Here is a 25490-nt window from a genome sequence, read left to right as displayed (position 1 = left end):
TCAATGCCCACGTGTGTGTGTGTGTGTGTGTGTGTATACTTTACAACAGGGTTCGGGAACCTATGGCTCGCAAGCCATATATGACTTGCTTGTTTAATGCATCCATCGATTGATTTTTCACTGCTCATGTCCTGTTCCGGCTGCAATTGGCTTCAGGAGCAATTTTGATTGGATGATACTGGCCTATGTTGCTGTTGCCGTGGAAACAGGTCAACGCCCCCTTTTTGAATCAGCCCGCTCGGTCATTAGCTCAAAGCTAAACCTTCGATGAATAAGATGGCGAAAAGGAAAAAAAAGATGACGAGTATGGTACACTTCAGGATGAATGAACCGAAGGATTCACCTTTGTGGAGAGAACAGGTTCTGCGATGTGTCAAATTTGCAATGACAAAATACCACCAACGAAACGGTTAGAATGCAAAGCGGCACTTTGACACGCCACATGCTACGTTCGCATCAAAATACTCTGCGAGAGACAGCAGAAAGGAAGCATGCAAGCTACTGAGCAAGGTGCAAGCTAGCCAGCAGCAACTTCGCGTATGGACCCGGCAAGCTGACTTTCATTTCGATAGTTTTGCTGGATTTTTAGCAGTCGTGAGGAACGGAAAACCATTCACGGTGAGTATTATCACAAAATTATTGTCAAGAATACATTCGGAGGCTTATTATGCTGACATTTTGTTGTAATCACTTTTAAAATGCAGTTTATATTTATACATATATATTCAAAATCCAACTCATTGTCTTTGTTGGACATCTTTTTTCAGTTGTAGGCTTCAGTTGGATCAATTCTATGAATAATTTGAAATGAAATTTTTGTAATGCGGTTTTCAATGAAATGACAAAGCTCGAGTAAAAGGCTACATCGTAAAATTTTACGTTCCTGAGATAATTTGGAAAGTCATTCTTTGCCTCCAAAGGAGCATGCTCGAGATACATAACAAAAGCCTTTTCGGTGGGGAAGCTCATCATTAAGAACTTTAGCGCGATCGCAAACGTTTTTTTGTGCAATTGCAAATCACACAATTAATGTGTGGGCGAGGTGAATTGTGACACGCAGGAGTGCGGGTGCGGTGCCAGTGGAGACGTCATGGGATCAACTATCTCCGCAAACACGGAGGTAATAGGACCGATTTCGGTGCTTCAAGTAGATACTTTTATAAACTACATTTTCGACCATGTAGTAGATTTTTTCGTGTTATTCAATTAATGGTCCACCTGCCTTTTTCACATGCTTTGTGCACGGTTCTGACTTTTCCCCCTGCGGATGTTTGCGCATGGAGCCGATAAACGCAAAGTGGGTGACTGACATTCCCATGGACAGCTGGATGACTCGCATGCCGGCGGACCTGCTCGACACCCCGCTTTACCACTTGGCCATTCCGGGTAGGCCGCCCGCACACAATTTTTTTTAATTTTTTTGTCAGCCTTCAGGTGGGGAATGCGACCGTTTCGTGTCATTCCTTGTCCATGCAGGCAGCCACAACACGATCACATACGCTTTGGATAAACACCATAAATCTCCCATTGACGTGACCCAACCTGACATGTTGCAGAAGGCGGACAAATACGCGAGAGGCCTCATTCGACCCGTAATGCACAAGTGGTCCGTAACGCAGGTATGATCTTTACGCAGGAGATGAAAAGAACTAGTACGAAAACACCGGAGTGGGCTTTATATGACTCCACAAGGGGGCGCAATTTGCACGAATGCCAAGCAGTTTTGGTTTCGGGGCACGTTGCGGTCTTGTGCGGCCCTACATACTGAGCCTGTCAGAAACCACCACTGACAATATAAAAAAAAATCTGCCCGCTATTGAAATTTCGAGTGGGCTAAAACTCCAACATGTTTGAGATAAATTGTGGTTTTACTTCCTCTATATATTTTATCAAGAAAAATGATCATGTTATATGGACGAAGAGGTTTTTTTTTAAGTTGTATAATTTCAGGAAAAAAAACGTATACGAAAAAAATAAATTCCAATACTTTTAAGGAAGGACTGTAGTGGCATGGGGTGGGGGTTTTATGTATGTGCTGTAGGATGTCACGGTGACAGAGCAGCTGAACAGCGGCAGCCGCTATTGCGACCTGCGAATCGCACACAGGCCAAACGACACCTCCACCAGCCTCTACTTCTACCACGGCTTCTACAGCAAGGCCACCGTGGAGGTAAGACTACCAGACGGGCGCACTCCACAGCAGCGAAGCATTTTCGACACATGCTCCTTGCAAGTGGTTTCATTTGCTATTAGGCTGTTTGAAAGCATATGGGTGGTACTTGCGTTCTCCCGACAGATGATTCTGCGCGAGATTCGCACGTGGCTGGATGCTCATCCCAAAGAGGTAGTCATCCTGTCCTTCAGCCACTTCCTGGACCTCGACGACAAGCGCCACATGCGGCTCGTCACCACCATTGAAAATATCTTCTCATCCAAACTCTGTCCCAAAATGGTACTCCCTTGATGTTTCAATAAAAATCCTATGTTGGGAGGAAAACAATTATCAAGGAAAAAAAAATCTGTAATGCTATGAGTATTTTTTTTTTTCAAGAAAGATGCACTGATTTATTTTGAGGGGGAAAAAAATGCCATTTATTCAGGTTTGGTGTCAAAAGCTGTGTTCAGACTCAAATGTCACGGTTTGCGTTTCAGGACGTACCAACTCTTCGTAAGCTGTGGCAATCGGGTCACCAAGTGATCGTGTCATACGACAACAAAGCCACGGTTCGCCACCACCACTTCCTTTGGGATCACATTCCTTATCGGTGGGCCAACAAGACCACGGCACAGGATCTGATTCACACCTTGGAGAAGGCAAAGCAAAGTGGCAGACCACGTAAGCACCGCAAAACTTAACACCGATTAAAATAGCATCAATAATCGTTTTCCCAAAAAAATCTACTTTACAGTCAACAAAATGACACCATTTTGTTTTGAAATATTCTTGACATTTGTTTCAGGAGGCTTTTTTGTCACCGGGATCAACTTGACGGTGGACCTGCCGTATATCACCAAGAATCTGACAGAGTCTCTGAAGGGTCTGGTGAAGTCCACCAACCCCACGCTGCTTTCGTGGGTCCACGAGCAGACGCCCAGCAGCCACCCGCGCTCGCTCAACATCGTGGCGGGCGACTTTGTCAGCGAGGGCCGCTTTGCGCAAATCGTCGTGTCGCTTAACGGCAAACTACTGGGTTAAGAGCACACGTTTGTGCTTCTTAATGCTGCACCCCATCCTCAGAAAAGCAGGAATCACACGTTTTGTGTTCTCGTTATTCGCATTGTCATCTGCTTTTATTTTGGAGGACATTTTTGGCTCTCATTTCAGAAGCTGTACTTCCTGTCCTTGTGTCTCCTGGTTATGGTGATTGTCTTCAATTGTTTTTCCCTGTCCTTTGCTTGTCTTGGTTTCCTGTTGTGTCATGAATATACTTGTCTCGGCTGACAGATTCATGAAAAATTTAGAATTTTTTGAAATTTGTCAAAATTTGAAAAAGGAATAATTTTGAAAAATTATCTGATTGAACACTCTAAATTGTCCCTAGGTGTGAGTGTGAGCATGGATGGTTGTTCGTTTCTGTGTGCCCTGCGATTGGCTGGCAACTGATTCAGGGTGTCCCCCGCCTACTGCCCGGAGACAGCTGGGATAGGCTCCAGCACCCCCCGCGACCCTACTGAGGATCAAGCGGCTCGGAAGATGAATGAATGAATGAATTTTTAAATGATTTTTTTCAAGTGGTCCATTTTGAGATTCAGTACGTGACCGTATGTAACTGTCCAGAATGACTTTCTTCCTAGGATCGCGGTCCCAATTCTGTGTGACATCATCATGAAAGAATAGCCGTCATTTAAAAGCTGTATGACATAGAATACGTGTCATTTACAACAGACCCCGCCCCCCAATGTGACCCAAAGTTTTTGCCATATGAAATGTGAATTCATGGAGTTCCCTGTATTCATATTATAATTCAATTTCAGAAAGGTTTCAATGTCACAGAAGAATAATTTCTTGTATTAATTGACATGCCATATGTTTCCTCAACTACAGTATCTCACAAAAGTGAGTACAACCCTCATGTTTATGGAAATATTTGGTTGTATATCCTCATGGGACAACACGAACAGAAAAAGACTTTTCCATAACAAAGTAGTCAGTGTATGGTCTGTATTGCTAAAATTTAACACATTCAATCCCCCCTGAAAGTAACACAACAGCCTTGAATATCTCAAGTCACTGGCAACAAGAGTGCACCCTGACATGAAAATCTCCAAATTCGATCCTATTAGACATTTCCCAGGCGCCCCAGTGGGCGACTGGTGAGTGTGTTGGCCTCACAGTGCAGCTACAGTTTTCGATTTCGGCTCTGGCCTTCCTTTGTGGAATCTGCATGTTCTCCCTATGCCTGCGTGGGTTTTCTCCGGGTACTCTGGTTTCCGTTCTAATGCTGCTTCAGAGCTGGCTGATGAGCTGATCATCTGAATAAGATGTGTTGCAGGCGGGAGAGCTGGAAAACAGGCAGGACGGTGGCCCTCCAAGCCCGGAGCTGGACATGTCTGCTCTAAATTGTCCCTAGGTGTGAGTGTCAGAAAATGGATGGATGGTCATTTCCCCTCGCTAGTGTCTTTATACATTTATAGCATGTATTGTATTGTATTTATACTTGATAAAATCTGTGATTTGAATGGGGAGCAGGTGTGTTAAATTTGGTGTGACAGCTCTCACTAGAACCTCAATATGGCACGTAATGGCAAAGAAGATTATATTATATTAGTGTCCGTGAAGCTGTATTTGTTTCTTGAATTGAACAAATAGGCTCACAATTTTTTGTTGTTGGATCGGCTTTTTGTTTCAAATGGACAATTTTTTCCCCCACAAACTTAACAATTTCAGTTTGTTGATTTGACTAAAGTAGTTTTTAACTTACAGAGTGAGTGCTATTGTTTTTGCCATATTTTCCTTTTATTTATAAATTTGAAGTCAAGTGACATGAGTGACGTGTCTTGTCCCTTCTTGTTCATCTCCGTTGTGGCCACTGCGCATGCGTATCCCGAACAGGAAGTAAAGTTGAGAGCCGCGTCAAACGTGATACTGTTTGTCAAAGACGAACCCGGAACGCGAGAGTTAATGTTGACTGAGGATGATGATGTCGCGGGACCGGTTTTCTACCATCAGCAAACAAACTGGCTGACTTAAACATTTCGCTTTATTTCTCCCAGGACCTCGCAATCTTTCACTTCTACTTCCTGTTTACCCTTTGACCCCCGATCTCTTAAAGGCACATAATGAAATAATCGAAGGCGATCGATTCATTGACCGTGAAATGTGGGAGAAGCTGTCCACGTCGAGACGTTCCTTGTCGAGCGACTCCGAGGAGATCCCCGACATGGATAAGTGGTGCGAGGACTGGATGTCGAATTTGCCGAAGGAGCTGCTGGACATCCCGCTGACCCACCTCGCCATACCCGGTACTGTCGCTTTAATTCCAAATCTCCCTGTTTGGTCAATGACAACAAATGGGACAGCCAGTCTTATTTCTTGTATTTTGACTATCGCAATTAATTACGATCACGCAGAATATTAGGAACAAAGTCATACTGTACAAATTACATTTATAATTAGACATAAGATAGATAAACAACTGTCATACTGTACAAATTACATTTATAATTAGACATAAGATGGATACAAATATGCTGGAAGCGATGAGTAAGAATGCCTTTTGCAGTCGTCATTGTATGAGCAGTAAACCAGTCCTAGCCGTTCAGTATGCAGTTTGTGATTTCAGGAAGTCACGACACAATGAGCTACTGCCTGGATATCTCCTCCCCCTTGGTGAGGTCTGAGTCGGACCTGTTTCGGGTGCTTGATGGACTTTGCTGTTGCCTCACCAGGCCCACTGTCTTTAAATGGGCCACCACACAGGTAGACCCTTTGGAGATCATAAATAGGAATATAGAATATATATATATATATATATATATATATATATATATATATATATATATATATATATATATATATATATATATATATATATATATATATATATATATATATATATATATATATATATATATATATACTGCGGACTGCCGGGCCGCCCTATATATATATATATATAGGGCGGCCCGGCAGTCCAGTGGTTAGCACGTCGGCTTCACAGTGCAGAGGTGCCGGGTTCGATTCCAGCTCCGGCCTCCCTGTGTGGAGTTTGCATGTTCTCCCCGGGCCTGCGTGGGTTTTCTCCGGGTGCTCCGGTTTCCTCCCACATTCCAAAAATATGCACGGCAGGCTGATTGAACACTCTAAGTTGTCCCTAGGTGTGAGTGTGAGTGCGAATGGTTGTTCGTTTCTGTGTGCCCTGCGATTGGCTGGCAACCGATTCAGGGTGTCCCCCGCCTACTGCCCGAAGACGGCTGGGATAGGCTCCAGCACCCCCCGCGACCCTCGTGAGGATCAAGCGGCTCGGAAGATGAGATGAGAATATAAGCCTTGGAAAAAAATCTAGACTTATCTTTATGTCCACCAAGGTGATGGCAGCAGGAATTAGCACAAGGACATTGAAAAGGTGTTGCATAATATGCTAAGTAAACGAAAGAAACTATGAAAAATGTAAAATAATAATAAGTATATGTATTTTATCTATCTATCTATCTATCTATCTATCTATCTATCTATCTATCTATCTATCTATCTATCTATCTATCTATCTATCTATCTATCTATCTATCTATCTATCTATCTATCTATCTATCTCTCTCTCTCTCTCTCTCTCTCTCTCTCTCTCTCTCTCTCTCTCTATCTATCTATCTATCTATCTATCTATCTATCTATCTATCTATCTATCTATCTATCTCTATTTTTTTGTTGTTCTACTTCTTCCTTTCATAACTTTGCTGCTGTGAATCTGGAATTTCTCCATTGTGAGACTAATAAAGGTTTTCTTCTTCTTCTATCTATCTATCTATCTATCTATCTATCTATCTATCTATCTATCTATCTATCTATCTATCTATCTATCTATCTATCTATCTATCTATCTATCTATCTATCTATCTATCTATCTATCTATCTATCTATCTATCCATCCATCCATCCATCCATCCATCCATCCATCCATCCATCCATCCATCCATCCATCCATCCATCCATCCATCCATCCATCCATCCATCCATCCATCCATCCATCCATCCATCCATCTTATCCCTCCCCACCCGTTTTTAAATGCCTGACCTGTCTATGGAATCAGGACTGCTGCATTGAAGACCAGCTGTCGATGGGCATCCGGTATTTTGACCTGCGCGTGGCGCATAAACCCGACGACCCATCCTCAGAGTTGTACTTCACCCACATCTTGTACACACACGTCACCGTCTTGGTGAGTGACCCTCGGACGCTCGCTGGCACAAACTTGAGGTCCGCATTGGCCAATGAGCTCGATTGCACTCTTGCTGATCGACCAATCAGGACACACTGCGGTCCGTGGCCACCTGGTTGGAGAGTCACCCCAAGGAGGTGGTCATCCTGGCCTGCAGGCACTTCGAGGGGCTCAGTGACGCGCTACATCACTTCTTCATATGCAACCTCAAGAAGCTCTTTGGCGCCAAACTCTGTCTCCGCCAGGTCAGCCTTTTCCCATACATGATGATGATGATGATCTGTGCTTTGCAAGATGTTCCCTTCCATGGCTAGATGTGGCACATACAGGTTTGATGTGGTATGCTTTGGACCATAAGATGCTCCCCTCTGTAGAAGTTTTTGTATGTGTGATGTGGTTTACTTTGGATGATGCGATGTCCATTGCTCTAACTTGATGGTCACGCGTGACTCTTTTTCCTGGACAGGAAGCGGACTGGTCCCTGCGGCGTCTGTGGGCGTCGGGTCGACAGGTTCTGCTCTCCTACGACGCCGATGTAGCTTCCCGACATGCCGAGCTGCTCCCCAGCATCCCCTACTGGTGGGCCAACCAACACACGGCCTGCGCCGCCATCAACTTCCTGGAGTGGAACAAGCAGCTTGGAAGGCCACGTGAGTCCATGTCATACCTGCGCTACTGATACACAAGAACACACTAACCATCGACCTCCTCACCATGGTGCCGCACGTACCTTTGGGTAGAAATAGCTGCGCGGCACTCTTCAAATATTTTTACCATCAAGACTTTAACCCTCGTAGTGCACCGCTTGCGATAAATGTAAAATGATGTCTTTGAATCAAAGGCAAAGGCATTCAGAAAAACACGAGAGAGCTGAAACTTATGGATGGGTTCTAAAATGGCCTAAATTTCATGACGTCACCGGCTGATAATTCTCAGGCATTGCAGTAATAATAAAAAAAACGTTTTGATACCTTAATCTTTACAATTTACATATTTTGCACCATAGAGACCTATTATAATTCATATTTTTGAATGCATCGTAAACCTAATGTGTAAACATGCATTTCACGCGATTTTTATGTCAATCGCTTTGTTTTCGCTTGGACAGACGTATGCATGCCACATTGTTGGGTTGAGGTCATTCCAATTGTGCAACTTTTAGGTGGCGCCAGAGGATCGCAAAATGAGTTTGCCTTTTTGCAGGAGGCTTCAAACCGATGCATTTTACATGAACACGTCCGGTCGGGAGTGTTAGTAGGGCTTGGTTGGGACCTACAGACACAATTTTTTTTCCCTTTTGCAAAAAATAAAGAATAAAATATCCCAAAGAACTAATAAAAACTATATATGTATGGATAGCACAGATGCCTCTGAATATTTTGAGTGTTTGAAAAAAAAAGAATGTTTTTATAACACAAAATACATCATTACAAAAATTGTAAAATGCGTAACTTAAGGCCTTTTTAATTTGGAGCACACGAGGGTTAAATGTAAATGTCACATCAAGCTTGTCTCAAATGAGAGAAAGGATGACAAGAGATTATTTAAATTTGGAACCAGAAGCGATAATGTCATGTACATACATACATGCATGGCACGTTGCACACGCACACACTGCAAAATACTACTACTGCTACTACTAAATAGCATGCACATACAGTAGCTGGTAAACTTTGTCAAATGCCGAATTGTTGCACGAGTGATATTTGTAAATTATTTTGCAAACAAAAGTACATTTTCATTGTTGCTGTTGGTATTTTGTCGAAAGATTATTCCGATTATTATGGGTTGTGACCGAAAGAACGAGATCCCAGTTACAAGCGGCCGAAATGAGTTTTCTCCGCAGGGTGTCCGGGCTCTCCCTTAGAGATAAGGTGAGAAGCTCGGTCATCCGGGAGGGGCTCAAGAGTCGAGCCGCTTCTCCACCACATCGAGAGGAGCCAGATGAGGTGGCTTGGGCATCTGATTCGGATGCCTCCTGAGCGCCTCCCCGGTGAGGTGTTCCGGTCATGCCCCACCGGGAGGAGACCCCGAGGAAGACCCAGGACACGCTGGAGAGACTATGTCACCCAGCTGGCCTGGGAACGACTCGGGATCCCCCGGGAAGAGCTAGACGAAGTAGCTAGGGAGAGGGAAGTCTGGGCTTCCCTGCTAAAGCTGTTGCCCCCGCGACCCGGCCCCGGATAAGCGGTAGATGATGGATGGATGGATGGATTATTCCGATGTTTGAGGGGTCACGAAAGCAAAAATTATTTGCATCATAACATACATTTTTTTTTCACACAATAAAAGCTTTTTTTTTGTGCGGGTTTTTTGGATGGGTGGGGTCCAAAACAAGTCACTTGGGTGAAAGCAACCCAAATTCTTCTGATTACCAGTACTAAAAAAATGGAATAAGGTAGAAACAATTTTAAAAAATGATGAAAATTTGGTTTAATGTTTATGTAATAATAATAATAATAATAATAATACATTTTATTTATAAGCGCCTTTCAAGACACCCAAGGACACTTTACAATAACAAAAAACACAAAACAATACGGGTTAAGCAGCGGCAGCCAAAACGCGCCAGCGTTCACTCAACCCGAAAGTCAGAAAGAAACCACAAGGGTGGGAGGGGGGGAGAAAAAAAACCCACGCTCGAAATACCCTCATTTTGAGGATAATTTGAGGCAAAAAAACTAGTCATGAAACGCAACATTCTGTGAACCTTGAAAGATCAGAATGCTCTAAATTGGCTGGCATTCGGTTGGTTCTGAATGTGTGTACTGCAATGTCTAAGACTTCATGTCAGTATCACATCGTTTGTCCCTGCAGAGGGTTTCTTCGTGGCGGGCTTAAACCTGACGGCGTACAGGAAGTACATCATCACCAACCCCAAGCAGTCTCTGCGCACGCTGACTTGGGCCCATTGGCAGAGCCTGAGCGAGTGGGTGAAGCAGCAGGCCCCCGGCTCGGAACCCCACAGCCTCAACATCATCGCCGGGGACTTTGTGGGCCCGCTGCCCCTCTGCCCCCTCGTCGTGGGACTCAACAGGAAACTGCTGACGGACAAAAAGTGGCACGCAGAAAACGGATGATGGCACCGTGCTCGTGGACTCTTGCACCGGCCAACTGAGTCTGTTCGATGAACAATATCATTTTTTTTTTTTTTTATCATCGTGCACTAAAACATACTGCTGACGTCATAGATAGCTCTCCGTGGTGGCCACAATATTAGGAACAACTGTCAGCATGATTTGATTTGTCCGGCCGTCCATCGATTGTGTCACGCAGTAGCACGATTCATTAAATTAATTCTGCCGCCACATCAGGGAAAAAATACCGGGCTGTGCAAATTTTTTTTTTTTTTTTTGGATGGATATTTTGGTGGTCGCAATATTAGGAACAGCTCTCAATAGGATGTTTTTAATGACACGTTTTAGTTGTTAAATGTCAAATGTAATTGTGGTCTTAAAAGAAAATAATGTAAAACTGCAATGATGTATCGATACCAAAATAAATACATTTAAAATATGTGAACTGACAGAAACGAAGGACATTTTCACTTGGCTCAAAAATAGTGCCTTAGAATTAATTCATTCCTTTGATGCGTCCTCCTTTTAATTGCATTTTATTTTTATTTTTTTTAAATGCGTTTTATGTGACTAAAAAAAAATAAAAAAAACATTTTAACACTGAAATAAATGAAACGCAACCCCGCGGTTTATTTATTTAATTTTACAGTCAATCGGCCGTGCGTGAAATGTAATATTCACGGCAGAGGTAGCTAGCCGCTAGCCAAACATCTTCCTGTAGCGGCCGTAGGCGGCGTTGCCGATGACCACCTTGACGTCGGCCGAGCCCTCGTCGGCGTCCACGCTGACGTCCTGCACGGCCGCCTCCTTGTACAGCCAGCTGAGGACCACGACAGTTAATGGCGTGCCATCCGCGTGCTGGACCCAAACGCCGTGGTCTCCCCTCACCTGAGCTGCGGCGTGCTGAGGTCCACCTTCAGGCTGACCAGGCGTTTGCCCGTGGCGGCCACCACGCGCCGCTCCAACGCCGTCTTCAGCGCCTCCAGGCCGCGCCCGTTCAGGGCCGAGATGGCCAGCGAGTCGTCTTCCGTCGATTCGTAGCTGAAAGACGTGACGGAACGTGAACGTTTTATTGACGTGTCCCAGTGGACGTCGTGGTAACTGTCGCCATGGTAATGCATGGATGGTAATTGTACAGGTCGTACAAATTTAAAAATGAAATTTGGCATTCACGCAAACTTTTTTTCTTTGACACTAGGGAAAACTAAAATCAGATTTTTGCTCATTTTCTATCTGTCGTAAAATTAATTTTATAAAGGACAAAGTGTCAACAGTTCAATGTTTGTACTTGTAATCCATTGCTGTTGTTGTTAGGGACCAAAAAAATAAAGATTTGTTTCTTTTTTTTGTTTTTTTCGGGGGCCAACTGTTGAAAAAAAAAAGAGAAAGACAAACTTTTTTTTTTAAACTAAATCGACCAATTTATTAGTAATTATTAGTATTATTATTAGTTCAATATTTGTACTTGTAATCCATTGCTGCTGTTGTTAGGGAACAAAAAAATAAAGATTTGTTTCTTTTTTTTGTTTTTTTCAGGGGCCAACTGTTAAAAAAAAAGAGCAAGACAAACTTTTTTTTAAAAACTAAATCGACCAATTTATTAGTAATTATTAGTATTATTATTAGTTCAATGTTTGTACTTGTAATCCATTGCTGTTGTTGTTAGGGACGAAAAAATAAAGATTTGTTTCTTTTTTTGTTTTTTTCGGGGGCCAACTGTTAAAAAAAAAAAAAAAGAGAAAGAAACTTTTTTTTTTAACTAAATCGACCAATTTATTAGTAATTATTAGTATTATTATTAGTTCAATGTTTGTACTTGTAATCCATTGCTGTTGTTGTTAGGGACAAAAAAATAAAGATTTGTTTCTTTTTTTTGTTTTTTTCGGGGGCCAACTGTTTAAAAAAAAAGAGAAAGACAAACTTCTTTTTTTAAACTAAATCGACCAATTTATTAGTAATTATTAGTATTATTATTAGTTCAATGTTTGTACTTGTAATCCATTGCTGTTGTTGTTAGGGACCCAAAAAATAAAGATTTGTTTCTTTTTTTTGTTTTTTTCTGGGGCCAACTGTTTAAAAAAAAGAGAAAGACAAACTTCTTTTTTTTAAACTAAATCGACCAATTTATTAGTGATCGGAATAATGGAATCGGCCTCAAAATCAGTTGGCCCCCCCGATACCAGTACTTTTACTGCTATTGGGCTGAAGAAAGAAAAAAAAACATCTCAAGTTACAACTGTTGACTTTTGCCTGAGGAAAAAAAAAAAAAAAGCCAAAGAACAAGTTCCTTACTTGTCAATGAGATCAATCTTGTTGTGGACTTCAATCATGGAGCTCAGGAGTGCGTCGGGCACTCGGAGGTTCCTCAAGACATTCAACACGTTGGCCTTCTGGTTGACGTTCTCTGGATGGCTCACATCCCGCACGTGAATCAACACGTCCTGACGCGCGCGCACAATTTCACAAGTCAAATTTGGACTTACTCAATCACGAAAACAAGATGGGCTACTTCTTATCAACCCGATGTTTCCTCTGCGTGGTGGCGACGGGGGCATACGTATACCGAGTGCTTGATGTCCTCGAGCGTGGCGGCGAACGAGTCGATGAGCTGGTGCGGCAGATGCGACAGGAAACCGATGGTGTCCACGTAGAGGACGGTGACGCGGCCCGGCAGCTGGCCCGCATGCACCGTCACGTCCAGCGTGGCGAAAAGCCGATCCTGGGGATGGAGCCCCGCGTCGCCCGTCAGCGCTTTGATCAGCGTGGTTTTGCCTGCGGATGTGTCGACAAAGACAAAACGGTGAATTTGTTTGGTGACGAAAGAGTCCCGGTGCGACAAAATAATCACCAAACAAAATGCTTTCTAAAAAAAGCAATGAGAGGTCTGACTTTTCTGTACATGGAGCGATTTAACATACACAATAAACAGTAAGACGAATCGGTAATAAAGTCGGTAGAAAGCACCAAGCGGTAAAATCAAGAACAAATCTAAGTCATGCTGAGTCAAACGCCAAAGACTACAAGTGAGTTTTGAGGAGGGCTTTAAAGATGGGCAGCGAACTTGCCGAATGTTCAGTGGTTTTTTTTTTAAACAAAAACAATTTTTAACAAAACAAAAAATGTTTTTTTTTGTTTTGTTTTATTCCGCTTTCATTTTTATTTGATTTGTTTTTGTTCTGTTGTATTTTAAAATATTTATTTATTTATGATTTTCTTTTTTAGGGGGGGGTTGTTCCCACTATTTCACAATTTTGTTCCATTTTATTTTTACTTTATTATTTGATTCTATTTTGTGTATTCTATTACATTTAAAATCCCACATTAATTTTTTAAAATATATTTTATCCAACTTTTTTTTTGGTTTGTTTTTTTCATTCATTCATCATCCAAGCCGCTTGATCCTCACTAGGGTCGCGGGGGTGCTGGAGCCTATCCCAGCTGTCTTCGGGCAGTAGGCGGGGGACACCCTGAATCGGTTGCCAGCCAATCGCAGGGCACACAGAGACGAACAACCATTCGCACTCACACTCACACATAGGGACAATTTAGAGTGTTCAAATCAGCCTGCCACGCATGTTTTTGGAATGTGGGAGGAAACCGGAGCACCCGGAGAAAACCCACGCAGGCCCGGGGAGAACATGCAAACTCCACACAGGGAGGCCGGAGCTGGAATCGAACCCGGTACCTCTGCACTGTGAAGCCGACGTGCTAACCACTGGACTACCGGGCTGCCCTGGTTTGTTTTTTTGTTGTTTTAAAGGGCCCAAGTGGTTCCAAAGTGACTTGTCTTACCGCAGTTTGTGTAGCCCAGCACCGAGACGATCGGGAACTCTTTGTGCTTCCGGCGTGTTCGAAGCAGTCGCCGCTTCCTGCTCAGCTTTTCGAGCGCCGCTCGGATCTTCATCTCACGCTCCCTCAGCAGCCTCTGCTGGACCTCCTGCTGCGTCTCGCCTGCATGGACCGCCAAGATTTAAAAAAAAAAGGGGGGGGCTCACCGAGTAAAGATCGTGGGTCATTGGGTCCAATTTGGAGATTTTCACATGGGGTGTGCTCATTTTTGTGGCCAGCAGTTCAGACACACAAAATGGTCGGTTTGAGTTATTTTGAGGGGACGGTAAAATTGACACATTGACTACTTCCGTATTGTTGCAACGTGTCAGTTACGGTTCATATGTTGCGGTGATGATGTCAAAATCATGTACTCCACGTACCCGAGCCGCCGATGTATCGGGCGCCTCCGCCCTGCTGGTCCAAGTTGAGGAATTCATTCTTCAGACGTGACCTGCGAGGAAAAAAAAAATATTCGTATTCTTCTTATTTTTAACATGATCATTCTCCAATTTACATTTGTTAGATAAGATAAGAAAACCTTTATTAGTCTCACAATGGAGAAATTCCCAATTCACAGCAGCAAAGTTATGAAAGCGTTGGTTGTTTTATTTGATTCATTGTAGTATTGATTTTTTTTTTTTTTTTTTTTTTTGTGGGTACCTTAGCAGAGGGATTTCGGCCAGCGAGATCTGCAGCTTGGCCTCTCTGGTTTTGGCGTTACAGCGGAATATGTGCAGCACCAGCGAGTATCGGTCCAACACTTTCACTCCCCACGCCTCCTCTAGCTCCCTCTAGTGGGCAACAAACATATTTCGATTTTTTTTTTGTGGGTACAGGCACATTACTAAAAAAATCTATTAAACTAATGAGTCATTAGCCCTCTCTACCTTATGTTTGGGCCGGTTGAAAGTTTTTATTTTATTACTTAGAGTCAAAGATAATCGAGGAAAAATTCCTCCTCTCATCGGGTCCCACCAAAAAATTCTAATTACGCCTTCAGCGTAATTAGAATTGCCGCGCAACAGATGACATCACCTCTGACGACGGTGACAGACGCTCCACGTTGACCAAAACGGCGGTGATGCCCGTTGTCCGTCTGATCCTCTCTGCACAGGGAAGAGGAATACGTGATGAGCACCTAAATTTACAGGAAACTTCCTGGTAATTGACCAGAAAATGTCCCGCCCAAATAGAGTCACGATGACGTGAACACAAAGTACCCGTAAGCATCTGGAAGTTTCCTTTGCCGAAGATCTTCCTCTTCTCGGGGGTCTTGGTGGACAGGATGAGACGGTCCACCACTGTCCACTTTTCTAGTGTGTTGACCAGCGCCACCGCCTCCGCCATCATCAGTTCGGCTGCAAGGGAAGGGGGGGGGGGGGAGTTATGAGACCGCCACGAGATGGAATGAGGTAAATCGGCAAATTTTGGGGGTGATTCTTTCTTTTTATTTTTACTTACACATTACTACATCAGACAAAGATTGCAACATCATTTCATCTCCTGGAAAAAAAGGCTTTTTAAGGGGGGGGGGGTTGGTCCAACTAAGGGAAGTACTAGAATTGTGCAAAAGCCTTATTTTTAAATCCGACATGGCTTTGGCATGTCTACAAAATCCGCGAGCACGCAAAATTGTAAATACGGTGAGGTTGACGGTCCATTCACCTGTGGTCAGGTGTTGTTTTCTGCTTCCCCACTTGACATCGGGGTGGACCACAAAGAGCCTGTGGGGGCCCTCTGGGAGGGCGGTGGCGGGCTGCAGCTCCCGGAACAGCTCGTCGGCCTCCTCCTCCTCCTCCATCGAATCCTCGTCCTCGTCGATGTCATCTTCCTGCTGTGTGAAACCTGACAAGCACACATCGTTTTTTTTAACTGTACTGTAAGTTGATTTCTAAGGTGGCTGAGCTTTATTTTTCAGAAGACGTTTTTTGTTTTACTCGATTTAACTACGGGGCGAGTAGTTTTGCCACCTGACACTACGTGCATTTATTTGTAAGCTTTAGAGTATGTACTTATTATAATTGCACAAACGAGTTAAATCAGTATTCCTACTTTTATAGCGTATGTTGTTGTTGTTAATTGTACAAATACTCCCACTTCAGTACAAAGTCTGAGAACTTGCGTCACCTCTGTCTTCGGTGAAGCCGTCCGAGCGCCTCAAGGTGCAGCGAGCGAGCCCAAACGCTCTGCTGTTGCACCGCGGCGTGGGGGGGTCTCCGTGCCGTGAAAGGTGGCTCGTCCAAGTGGGGGTCAAAGTTACGACTGGCCGGCTGATGCGTGTGCGGGCGCCGTGCAGGAGAGACGACCACGCGTGGATCCTCCTGACGATTGCCATGTTAGTCAAGAACTCGCAATCATGTCATGTAATGCAACATCGTAATACACCGTTTCCTTATAGGCTACTGAATAATATAATCTCATTTTACTGGTACATTGCACAAAACTCTACTTATTATCGACGTTACGCTAGTAATGTACTGCGTTTAAAATTCGACTACATATTTTCCTTTGCGATCCCAATATAAGTGGGAACTTTGCCCTACTGTGTGTCTTGCAGGAAATAATTCCCATGCACTACGTGCTCCTAGTCACTGAGTACCAAGTGAATACTATAGTTCTGTGAAATATAATTATAGATTTTAAATTCCATCAGATCCAACAAATATAAAGTAAATCGTTGGTGTTTTATTGCCCTTTCCACAGTGGTATTGCCTGCAAAATCGAAAGGGAGTAAATATTTACCCATGTGTCGCTTCGCTGTTTCCATATTGCTTTGACGTCACTTCCTCCATTGATTCTTTTATTTTTGTCATATTCTGCCCTACTCACGAAACTAATGTTTACTTAAACGGAAAAAATACGCTTTTATTATTCTATGAAACAACTCATACGAGACGCACTTCTCGTTTCCCGTGTTCGTTTTCTGATTACGTCACTTCATTGATGCCGTAAAAAATGAACCCATTCTCGATTAAAATTTGAGGTAAATATGTAATAAAATATGGAGTGTTGATTTTAGTTGTTTACGGAGTTGTTAGAACTACTGGCGTGGTATTTTACGCCCTGTGACTACGAATACAGTGCCATAAAGACGAAAGTCCTGAAATAACATTTTTGTTTTGGTTTCGCTTCGCGGTTGAAATATTGTTTTCTGATGCGTCTCACTCTTGTTTGTCTTTTTTCGTGTTTCAGGAATTACAAATCATGAATGAAATAAAGAAACCACCATATAGGTCTTTTTTCGTGTTTCAGGAATTACAAATCATTACTGAAATAAAGAAACCACCATATACCAACTTAATAATGTTTCTGCGATTAAAAAAACACATGAATTACACAACTACAACGACTCAATATACACACCCACAATAATTAGTAGACTTTATTGTTCAGCATTTTAAATAAAAACGAATGAATCAAATATACTGTATTTGTTACTCAACCTTCGTTTCGAGTCTGCTCTCTATCGGAAGATGGCGTCATTACGCTTGAAAACTCGGTTCACTTTCATTCAATTATATTCTTATGGGTAATCGTCCACTTTGAGTAGCTAGATGCGTATTTATTTTCCGTATTTTTAATATGTAATTAATACAGGTAATAGTTAACACGTTTCCTGAGATCAAATTACGTGTTTTGAGCCTTAATTGGTCCAATACGAGTCAAGTGATTCATGTGATTGTAATCCCCTTTACCGGCCGCCTCTCAATGGTTTTTGTGGGCGTGTGCTTTGTTAAAGAAGCTAAACAGGTTAGACCGAAGAACACCTCAATGGCTCTTTGTCGTAAAGGCGGTACAGATTAAGCAGTTTTAAAAGCAAATTCTTCATGTGTCATTTTCTTTCGCTTGTTTCCACTTTTTAAAGCGTCGTGTCGCGACCGTAACGAGGAGCGACAGAAGCTTTTTAGGCGCGACAAGACTCAACATGGACGCTGACATTCCTTCGGTGTGAACGACTGAAGCGAGGTTAGATGACAATAAGCGTCAAAATAGGTTTCATACAAGGCGGAAAGTCAATTAATTTGGGCCGGGGGGCCTAAGAGGCGATGCGCCGGGCACTGTGGAACATAGGACTGCTGCTCACCTTCTTCACCTGCTGCAACACTTGGGGTAAGAAAGAATGAAAAATTGAAAATGTCCAGTTATATTGACGTCACTGATGACCACAAAGCACGCACGGGGTGCGCTAGATTTAGGGTTCAACAAACAGGTAAAGGCTGAAAGACCACAATTAGGGGAACAGCATATGACTAAATGTTTGGGGCCGTAATCTCTATTTTGACATAAACCTGTGAAGGTTTATTTAAAACAAACACATTTAAAAAAACAGTTTTTCACCCTTGACAGTAAATTTACTCTATCATATAGTTCTTGATGACTGTGAAAATACCAAAATACATAGTTTCAAATTGGTTTTATACAAAAGGTGGAGCCCAGAGTTCAACGCAAACATGGTGATGCAGCATTTACTTGTTATGCTGCATGCAAAATGCAGTACACTGCCTGCAGTCAGTCCCAAGTGTGAATGCTTTTAAAAGTTCAAAATGATGCTATTTTCCCATAGCTAGGATTAAGGTCTTTCAAAGCACGTCATACTTTGTGTATGACATGCGCTATATTTAAAAAAAAAGGCTGTCTTTATTTTTGTTGCCAAATTAAATAAAACAATCAAAGTCTAATTGTGAAACCACAAAAATGTCACATTAACATTTAGACTTTCATTTGTACTCATAATTAGTTGTACTCAAACAGCCAGCAAATACAGTTATGTATGCTAAATAGTCACCTAGCACAATAGAATTCAAAGGAACAATGAGAAATAATCCACAGTCAAATTTGACCAATGCCGAGTGTAAATTGAAGGTGTGACGTGTCGGTCTCTGCTGAAATGTTAAAATCAATATTTGTACCTGTGCCATGCTAATGTTTTTCTATTCAAACATTCAAAAAGGCAGCGTCACAAAATATGTTGGCCGCCAACGTGGCCGCAATGTTAACATTCGAATACCTGTAGTTGTTTTGCTAACATTTAGCAAGTACCGTGAGTGGTGAAAGTGCTGAGGCACATTAACAAGGATTTTACATTGTGCCGTGTGTTAACCAACCATTTAAAAAGAGATGAGCTACAATGCTAACCGTTTTTATGCTAACATAAACTGTAGTAGCTGGTAAGATCCTAACAACCTAGCGCAGAAGGCCATTGTACCCTGTGGTCAGTACTTTTTTTTGAAAGGAAGTAGCTCAAATGCTAACAGTTGCTCTACATACATATACATAGTGGAGGAGATAAAATCGACTGAACACCGAGCGTAATTCCAAAAGAGTGTGTTGAAAATTTCGACATCGTCAACATGATCTTTGAGCAACTGACGTATTGACTTTTGAGGTGCCTTCAGAAACCATACGAAACGTTTATAATGTTCTCCCCAGACCAGGAGTGCTTGCTGGGCATCGTGGGCCGGCCCCTTTGGCTCTCCTGTTTTTACCCGGACGCCCTCAACTTGGCCAATGTCTCTGTGACGTGGAGGAGGAACCAGGAAGAGGTCGTGCGAGACGAAGATGACAACGCTCTTCGCACGGGCAACTTCACCCTGAGGCTGCCCTCCGTGGACCCACAGGAGGACAATGCGTCCTATAGTGTCATGGTCACCTCTCGGGGAAACCGCAGCCTCGAGGCCTGCACGCTGTGCGTCAGGGTCGCTGGTAAGTTGAACGTACGGATATAATTTTAACCAGTTGTTTTATTTATGTCTGAAACATCTTTTTTTTGTTGTTCCTGTTTTGATTTACTGTAACGCAAAAATGAGAAAAAGTGTGGAAAAGAGCAGTCGTTCAAACCGTGGCCAACATTAAACTTATGCATACATTTTTGTCAAATTTATTTCCTGTGTGTGTGTGTGTGTGTGTGTGTGTCAGCGCCGTTCAGCGCCCCCGAGCTACGATGGGAGGCGGCAGCGGAGGATACCCATAGCGTCTTCCAATGCGACTCAGGCGGAGGCTTCCCCGAGCCAGTCGTTGACTGGCTGATTGACGGCGGGGCCCAAGAAACCGCCCCGGGCTCAGTACAGACCCAGGTGGAGCTCCGACCGGACTCTCGCCTCTACTACGTCACCAGCTACTTGAGGGTCAACGTGACGGACACCAACGTGTCCTGTGTCATTCACAACTTGGCCATCAACCAGACCCTCACCTCCACCACACGTATGTGGAATGTCACTGTAGGGGGTAAGGGGACTTGTGATTGCATTGACAGCTCGGGCTGGGCAATTTCAATTTTGGCTTCTCTCCATTTTAGAAACATTTATAATTGGGATGAATGGGACGGGGCTATGATGGTAGTTTTGAGTCTTCTTCCTTTCGTTTTGTCTCTGCTTAGACGCAGTGTGGCATGGCCCCGTGGTGACCCGGGCCACCGACTCCTTGTGGGTCTTCAGCTCGGTCCTGTGCGCGGTGGTGGGCGCCATGGTGGCCGTGGGCTTGGGCTACCAGATCCACCTGGACCGGCTGAGCAAGAGGAGGAAGATACAACACCTGAGTAGAAGGAACAGAGGTGCTCTCAAACACGCTTTCAGAAATAAACAGATTGTTAAAAGATCGACTCGGTTCCGAGTGTGTAAATAAACGGCGCCGCTGTCTGCAGGTTACTACAGGAGACGTCAACAAGCGGAGGAAACGGAGGTGGTCACGTTGCAGTTGTCGGAGTCCAACGTATGACCTCTGCCAAGGAAGTTTGCTGCGCTTGAGCCCCATGAGCAAAATTGAACAGGAAGTTGACTATTTTCCCACTTGGTAGCACCTCCCTGAAAGCTTGGGCGAGAAAAAAAAAATTGACTTTGATACTAGTTTCACCGATACACACTAAATTCGATGGACATGTCCATCAGGACAAGACGCACAAAAACTACTCAAGAACCCATGGACAAGTTTGAGACGAAAGTGGACCCTTTTGGGTGAATTCCAGGGCTTGTATGTGGGGAATTTGCCCAAATGAACCGCAATCACCGCTAAATTGATGCTTTGTTGCCAAAGCCGTGAATATTGCGTCAAATTGGGAAAAAAAAGAAGATGCGAGGGTTCTTTCATTGTTGCGGAATTCTTGTCATTTTCATTTTTTTGTAGTAGAGTTATGTATTTTTTTCTTCAATAAATTCATTTTTCAGAATATGTTCAGTTACACTTTTATTAATTTCAAGAAAGGCATCCATGTCAACATCCGACTGACAGCAACTTCCTTGCTTAGTAGAAGCTAACACTGACAACGCATATGATTTTAAAAAATAAAACAAAATTTACATCCAAGTGTAGATTTTACTTTATTCCTCTTGCAGATAAAGCAAATATGCTGCTCATTGATTCACTGAAATTATATTAATCGCTTCCAGCCCGTTCCAGGAAAAAGTCAAGCGACAGCTTGTGCCTTGAAAAATCCCCAAGTTGGGACACTTCAAAGTCAAGCTAGCTCCGTTTTTACCTAACTCTGTGCGATCATATTGCTCAATTCACACGTTCAGAAGCATCATGATTAATAACATCAATCACAAGTGAGATGCGGTTGCTATTTCGTCATCGCGGTCTCTCTCTGTCGGACCATCATCTGGCCTCTCCCTGCGCGCAGGTCACGGCGTAGACGTCGTGGCGGCGCTGGGCCGTGATGGGGATCTGCCGCCTCACGTCGGCCAGGTACTCCAGATCTGAAATCGGGGTGTAACCTTCACCGCTTTGTCGTGGCAAAAAACTATTGGTGGTAGGCCGAGCATTTGGTACCAGCGCTGACACTCACCGATATCGGCGTAGATCACAGCCTCCTTTGCTCCGGCTTTGGAGATAACTTCCCCCCTTAAAGAAAAGAAAGAAAAAAAAAGGTGGTGAAGCAGCACGTGACTCATTTTTTTGTACCCTCTTTTCCATTAAAATAATTGTATGTTTGTGATCATGAGGCGCCTCAACATCGAGGAAAAAAAAACCAAAACATTGCGTGCTGCGTTCCGTCCATCTGGAATAAACTAGAGTGCAACGTCTCACCAGGGGTTCACCACAGTGCTGTGACCCCAGGCCACGTAAGAGGCGCTCTCGTCCCTGGCGGGTGAAGCTGTGGCCACGTACACCTGATTGTCCAGAGCCCTGCAGTGCGGGAAACCACAAGTCAATCACATTTTCATTGCGTCACCATCGCTCTTAGGCAGGCATGTCCAAAGTCCGGCCCGGGAGCCAAATCCGGCCCGCGGTCGAATTTCATCCGGCCCTCGGCCCCTGTCATAAAATCAGTGCCGTATGGCCCGCAGGTTGGGCGCAATGGAACACGTGTTGCATTGACTGAGGTCTCGTAGACTGGGGAGTGATGTTTCGTAGAGTACTGCTTCCCTCTAGTGGCTAAATGAGTAATAGCATTCACTAAATGAGTAATAGCATTTAGACACTAGAGGGCATCACTCACGAGTTAACAAGACATCACTCCGTGTTTATATTGACCGATATGTCATATTTCAAATGATCCTTGCAGTTGTGGATATGTGTATTGCTTGTTCATTTCCCTGTTGTTCGAGTCAAAGGTTTTGTGACTATTGAAAAGTCATGGTGATACATTTTATGTTTCAAATCAATCAATTTGCACTCAGGAGACTTCTGTTTAAGAAAAAGTCAAGTGAATAAGCAGTTGCATGTGATATACCTGTTTCAAATGAACCAAAAGAAATTCTTAAGATTGTTGAAATTAAAATGGAAATGTGAAACAGACTGGCTTACTAAAATTTGTTGAACAATATTGTTGTTCAATGTAAAGAATGTCAGCCAAGGTCAGCCCCCCGACATTTTACCACATAAAATCTGGCCCCCTTGGCAAAAAGTTTGGACACCCCCGCTCTTAGGGAACAAATTGAGCTCATAAATCGCAGTATCACTGTACACTAAAAACCTAACCTGCCCCTCTGCAGGAGCTCCCAGTGGTCAGGACCCGTGGTCATGTTGAAGGCTCCTGGATAGAGCAGCAGCTGACACCCTGACCAGCAAAAAAAAAACAACTTTCAGACGTTACACAAAATAAGAGCGCCAAACATCAACATCCTTTTTCTGAACATTAACATAATTCTGCTTGCGAAACGTTTAGATAATTTCAGAAACTAACTTTTTCGTCAATGATAGCAATGCGTCCAGGCCATGAGGTAGCAAAGCAGTCCCAAAACAAGACTTGGACCATACGTCATAGTTGCGTAAATGTTGTGATGGTGCTGTGCCAAGTCCAAATTTCGTCTTAAAAGTTTATGACATTTGCATTCACATTATAAAGCTGAACGCTTCCTCGGCTCTTTCTGGAAACATCGACAATGTTGACTTTAACACACTCACCCTTCCTGCTGTAGAGCTGCGCCAGCTCTGCGAATCTCAGGTCATAACAAATCCCCACGCCCACTTTGCAGAAGGCTACGAGTACATATCAATTAAGTTGGAATATTGGTTAAAAAAAGGAAAAATAAACAAGAGCAGGAACGCATACCAATAAATCAACATCACTCACGTGTTTCAAACATGGACAAGGTGTTGCCTGGGCTCAACGTCTCTGACTCCTGGAAGCGAATTTTGCCTGGAATGTCGATGTCAAACAGGTGGATCTTGAAGAGGAGAAACAATATTGTGTTTGTATCTCTGTGTGTGTGTGTGTCAAATATGTCAGTTGTGTACCTTCCTGTGTTTGACAAGGAGTTGTCCATCAGGTCCAAACACGAGACAGCTGTTGTATAATTTGCCTCCATCCTCCTCGGGGATGGATCCTGTACAAGAGGAAAGGGTTCACAATCTTAGAATTACACAGTGGTACTTTGACTACCAAGTGGTAAATTGGGGTGGATTATCGTTAGCTGGCAGGTTCTCACCTCCTACCAGGTAGACCTTGTTGTCTTTGGCCGCCTGGGACAGAAGTTGCGTGGACTCTCCAGGGATCCTTTCAGCATAAGTGGGAAAGAAGCCGCTCCCGTAGGGCGAATTGAAGCATTCCTGCAAGTTGTTATTTTCCTTTCTTTGAATGTGTTCTAAAAGCTATTCAATTATATCTCATGAAACTATGTCAAATTTTACTAATTTACTGCCAACAGTCTGAGTCCACAGTAGAGAGACTTAATTTTCATAGCGTTTCTGACTTGGTTGAATAGGAGTTTTTGTCCAATCAGATTTTGGCGTCTCCGTGTTGCCATGTTATTCTGAACTGCCCAGGGCTTCTGAATGAGTCCCATGAATTAATGTAGATTTTTTAATGAAAAAAAAGGTCATAAGTTTTTTCACACGACAGTGGCGTGTATTGCGTTTTTCGTGTATTTTGTCAGCATCAAACACGTTTGTCAGTGTTTTGCGCATGCGCAGTAGTAACCACTGAGGAACGACGTGTTTAATGAATTATTAATGATACTGACAATGTCGCGGTGTCCCACACAGTGCATTCCAAGTCCTCACCGGCAGTAATACCACTTTGCTGTCTTGTCCCGCCGCCTCGTCGATAAGTCGCCTGGCGCGGCTCAGGTTGTCCGCCTTGACGCTGCCCACTTGCAGCTGGATGACTGCAAGCCGGAACTCTGCGATCAGCGACAACAAAACGCCGTTATTAATGTTTATGGGTTTCGGGAGTCAACTTTGTCACTGTCCGGATGAGACAGAATATAAAACACGCGTTTAAATGTTAAAACATGCAGCGACCTGGCGTTCAGGAACATATTTAGATACAAAGTAAGACTGCCAGGCATAACACGGGAACAGACACACTTACTGGACATCGCCTTCGCCATCCTAGACATGAATGCGACGGTACTTTTTGTCACAATGTTTGTGTATTTATGTCAACAAACTGAAGGCTGGCTTTCAAAAATGCTCTTCAAAATAAAAGTGCTTAACTTAATTCGATATCTTTCAATAAGGCGGTGGAAAATTCAAATAGTGTACAACCCTCCTTATTAATTATATCATGATTTTAACAATGCAATTCAACACATTTTCCCAAACTACGTTTATACGTTGTTACTAGAACTTTACTTTGAAATTCAAAAGAAGTGACTTCCAGAGGGGTGGAAGTGTGGCTACCAATCGCGTTTCTGTGCGAGAACGTCGAGTTTCTCATTGGCTTGGTTAAAGGCTAACTATTGGAAAGGTTTTTTAATGTACTTTAAAAAAATACAATGTGCAAGCAAAGCACTTGTGCAAAAAAAAATCAATGCTTATGAAAAC

At 43.3% G+C, this 25490-nt stretch overlaps 5 protein-coding genes across 8 annotated transcripts; 3 read left to right on the top strand and 2 right to left on the bottom strand.

The window, feature by feature from the left end:
• Positions 1 to 103: 103 nt before the first annotated feature.
• On the top strand, positions 104 to 3433 carry plcxd1 (phosphatidylinositol-specific phospholipase C, X domain containing 1). 3 transcript variants are annotated; one of them, XM_052074298.1, is made up of 7 exons: positions 104 to 209; positions 1284 to 1386; positions 1477 to 1619; positions 2042 to 2170; positions 2297 to 2452; positions 2653 to 2836; positions 2961 to 3433. In XM_052074298.1, the coding sequence occupies exons 1-7, from the start codon at positions 186 to 188 to the stop codon at positions 3194 to 3196; spliced, it is 975 nt and encodes a 324-aa protein (XP_051930258.1). In that variant the 5' UTR covers positions 104 to 185; the 3' UTR covers positions 3197 to 3433. The 3 variants fall into 3 exon arrangements, with proteins under 3 accessions (XP_051930258.1, XP_051930259.1, XP_051930257.1); XM_052074299.1 differs by lacking the exon at positions 104 to 209 and adding an exon at positions 246 to 618; XM_052074297.1 differs by lacking the exon at positions 104 to 209 and adding an exon at positions 1064 to 1120.
• A 1601-nt stretch (positions 3434 to 5034) lies between these two features.
• On the top strand, positions 5035 to 10895 carry si:dkey-66a8.7 (PI-PLC X domain-containing protein 1). The gene is made up of 6 exons (XM_052074296.1): positions 5035 to 5463; positions 5784 to 5920; positions 7249 to 7377; positions 7467 to 7622; positions 7844 to 8027; positions 10195 to 10895. Exons 1-6 carry the CDS (start codon positions 5319 to 5321, stop codon positions 10455 to 10457), a joined length of 1014 nt encoding a protein of 337 aa, XP_051930256.1. The 5' UTR covers positions 5035 to 5318; the 3' UTR covers positions 10458 to 10895.
• A 199-nt stretch (positions 10896 to 11094) lies between these two features.
• On the bottom strand, positions 11095 to 16805 carry gtpbp6 (GTP binding protein 6 (putative)). The gene is made up of 11 exons (XM_052072961.1): positions 16413 to 16805; positions 15951 to 16130; positions 15506 to 15643; positions 15321 to 15391; positions 14946 to 15076; positions 14666 to 14736; positions 14247 to 14405; positions 13018 to 13226; positions 12747 to 12895; positions 11343 to 11495; positions 11095 to 11274 (listed from the first exon to the last, which is right to left on the bottom strand). Exons 1-11 carry the CDS (start codon positions 16618 to 16620, stop codon positions 11154 to 11156), a joined length of 1590 nt encoding a protein of 529 aa, XP_051928921.1. The 5' UTR covers positions 16621 to 16805; the 3' UTR covers positions 11095 to 11153.
• A 1176-nt stretch (positions 16806 to 17981) lies between these two features.
• On the top strand, positions 17982 to 21303 carry LOC127605450 (T-lymphocyte activation antigen CD80-like). 2 transcript variants are annotated; one of them, XM_052072942.1, is made up of 5 exons: positions 17982 to 18395; positions 19716 to 19988; positions 20202 to 20510; positions 20662 to 20835; positions 20926 to 21303. In XM_052072942.1, the coding sequence occupies exons 1-5, from the start codon at positions 18332 to 18334 to the stop codon at positions 20997 to 20999; spliced, it is 894 nt and encodes a 297-aa protein (XP_051928902.1). In that variant the 5' UTR covers positions 17982 to 18331; the 3' UTR covers positions 21000 to 21303. The 2 variants fall into 2 exon arrangements, with proteins under 2 accessions (XP_051928902.1, XP_051928903.1); XM_052072943.1 differs by having other exon boundaries at positions 17983 to 18395; positions 20202 to 20486.
• Positions 21304 to 21573: 270 nt separating this feature from the next.
• On the bottom strand, positions 21574 to 25130 carry nit2 (nitrilase family, member 2). Its single transcript, XM_052072944.1, has 10 exons — positions 25036 to 25130; positions 24726 to 24844; positions 24152 to 24272; positions 23961 to 24049; positions 23797 to 23890; positions 23628 to 23702; positions 23202 to 23280; positions 22308 to 22406; positions 22066 to 22121; positions 21574 to 21976 (listed from the first exon to the last, which is right to left on the bottom strand). The coding sequence occupies exons 1-10, from the start codon at positions 25061 to 25063 to the stop codon at positions 21876 to 21878; spliced, it is 861 nt and encodes a 286-aa protein (XP_051928904.1). The 5' UTR covers positions 25064 to 25130; the 3' UTR covers positions 21574 to 21875.
• Positions 25131 to 25490: the final 360 nt, after the last annotated feature.

Source organism: Hippocampus zosterae, chromosome 8, assembly GCF_025434085.1.
Source record: "Hippocampus zosterae strain Florida chromosome 8, ASM2543408v3, whole genome shotgun sequence".
In the NCBI taxonomy this organism is placed as follows: Eukaryota; Metazoa; Chordata; class Actinopteri; order Syngnathiformes; family Syngnathidae; genus Hippocampus; species Hippocampus zosterae.
The sequence above is the reverse complement of the archived record's forward strand: the minus strand, read 5'-3'. Positions and strand labels throughout refer to the sequence as shown.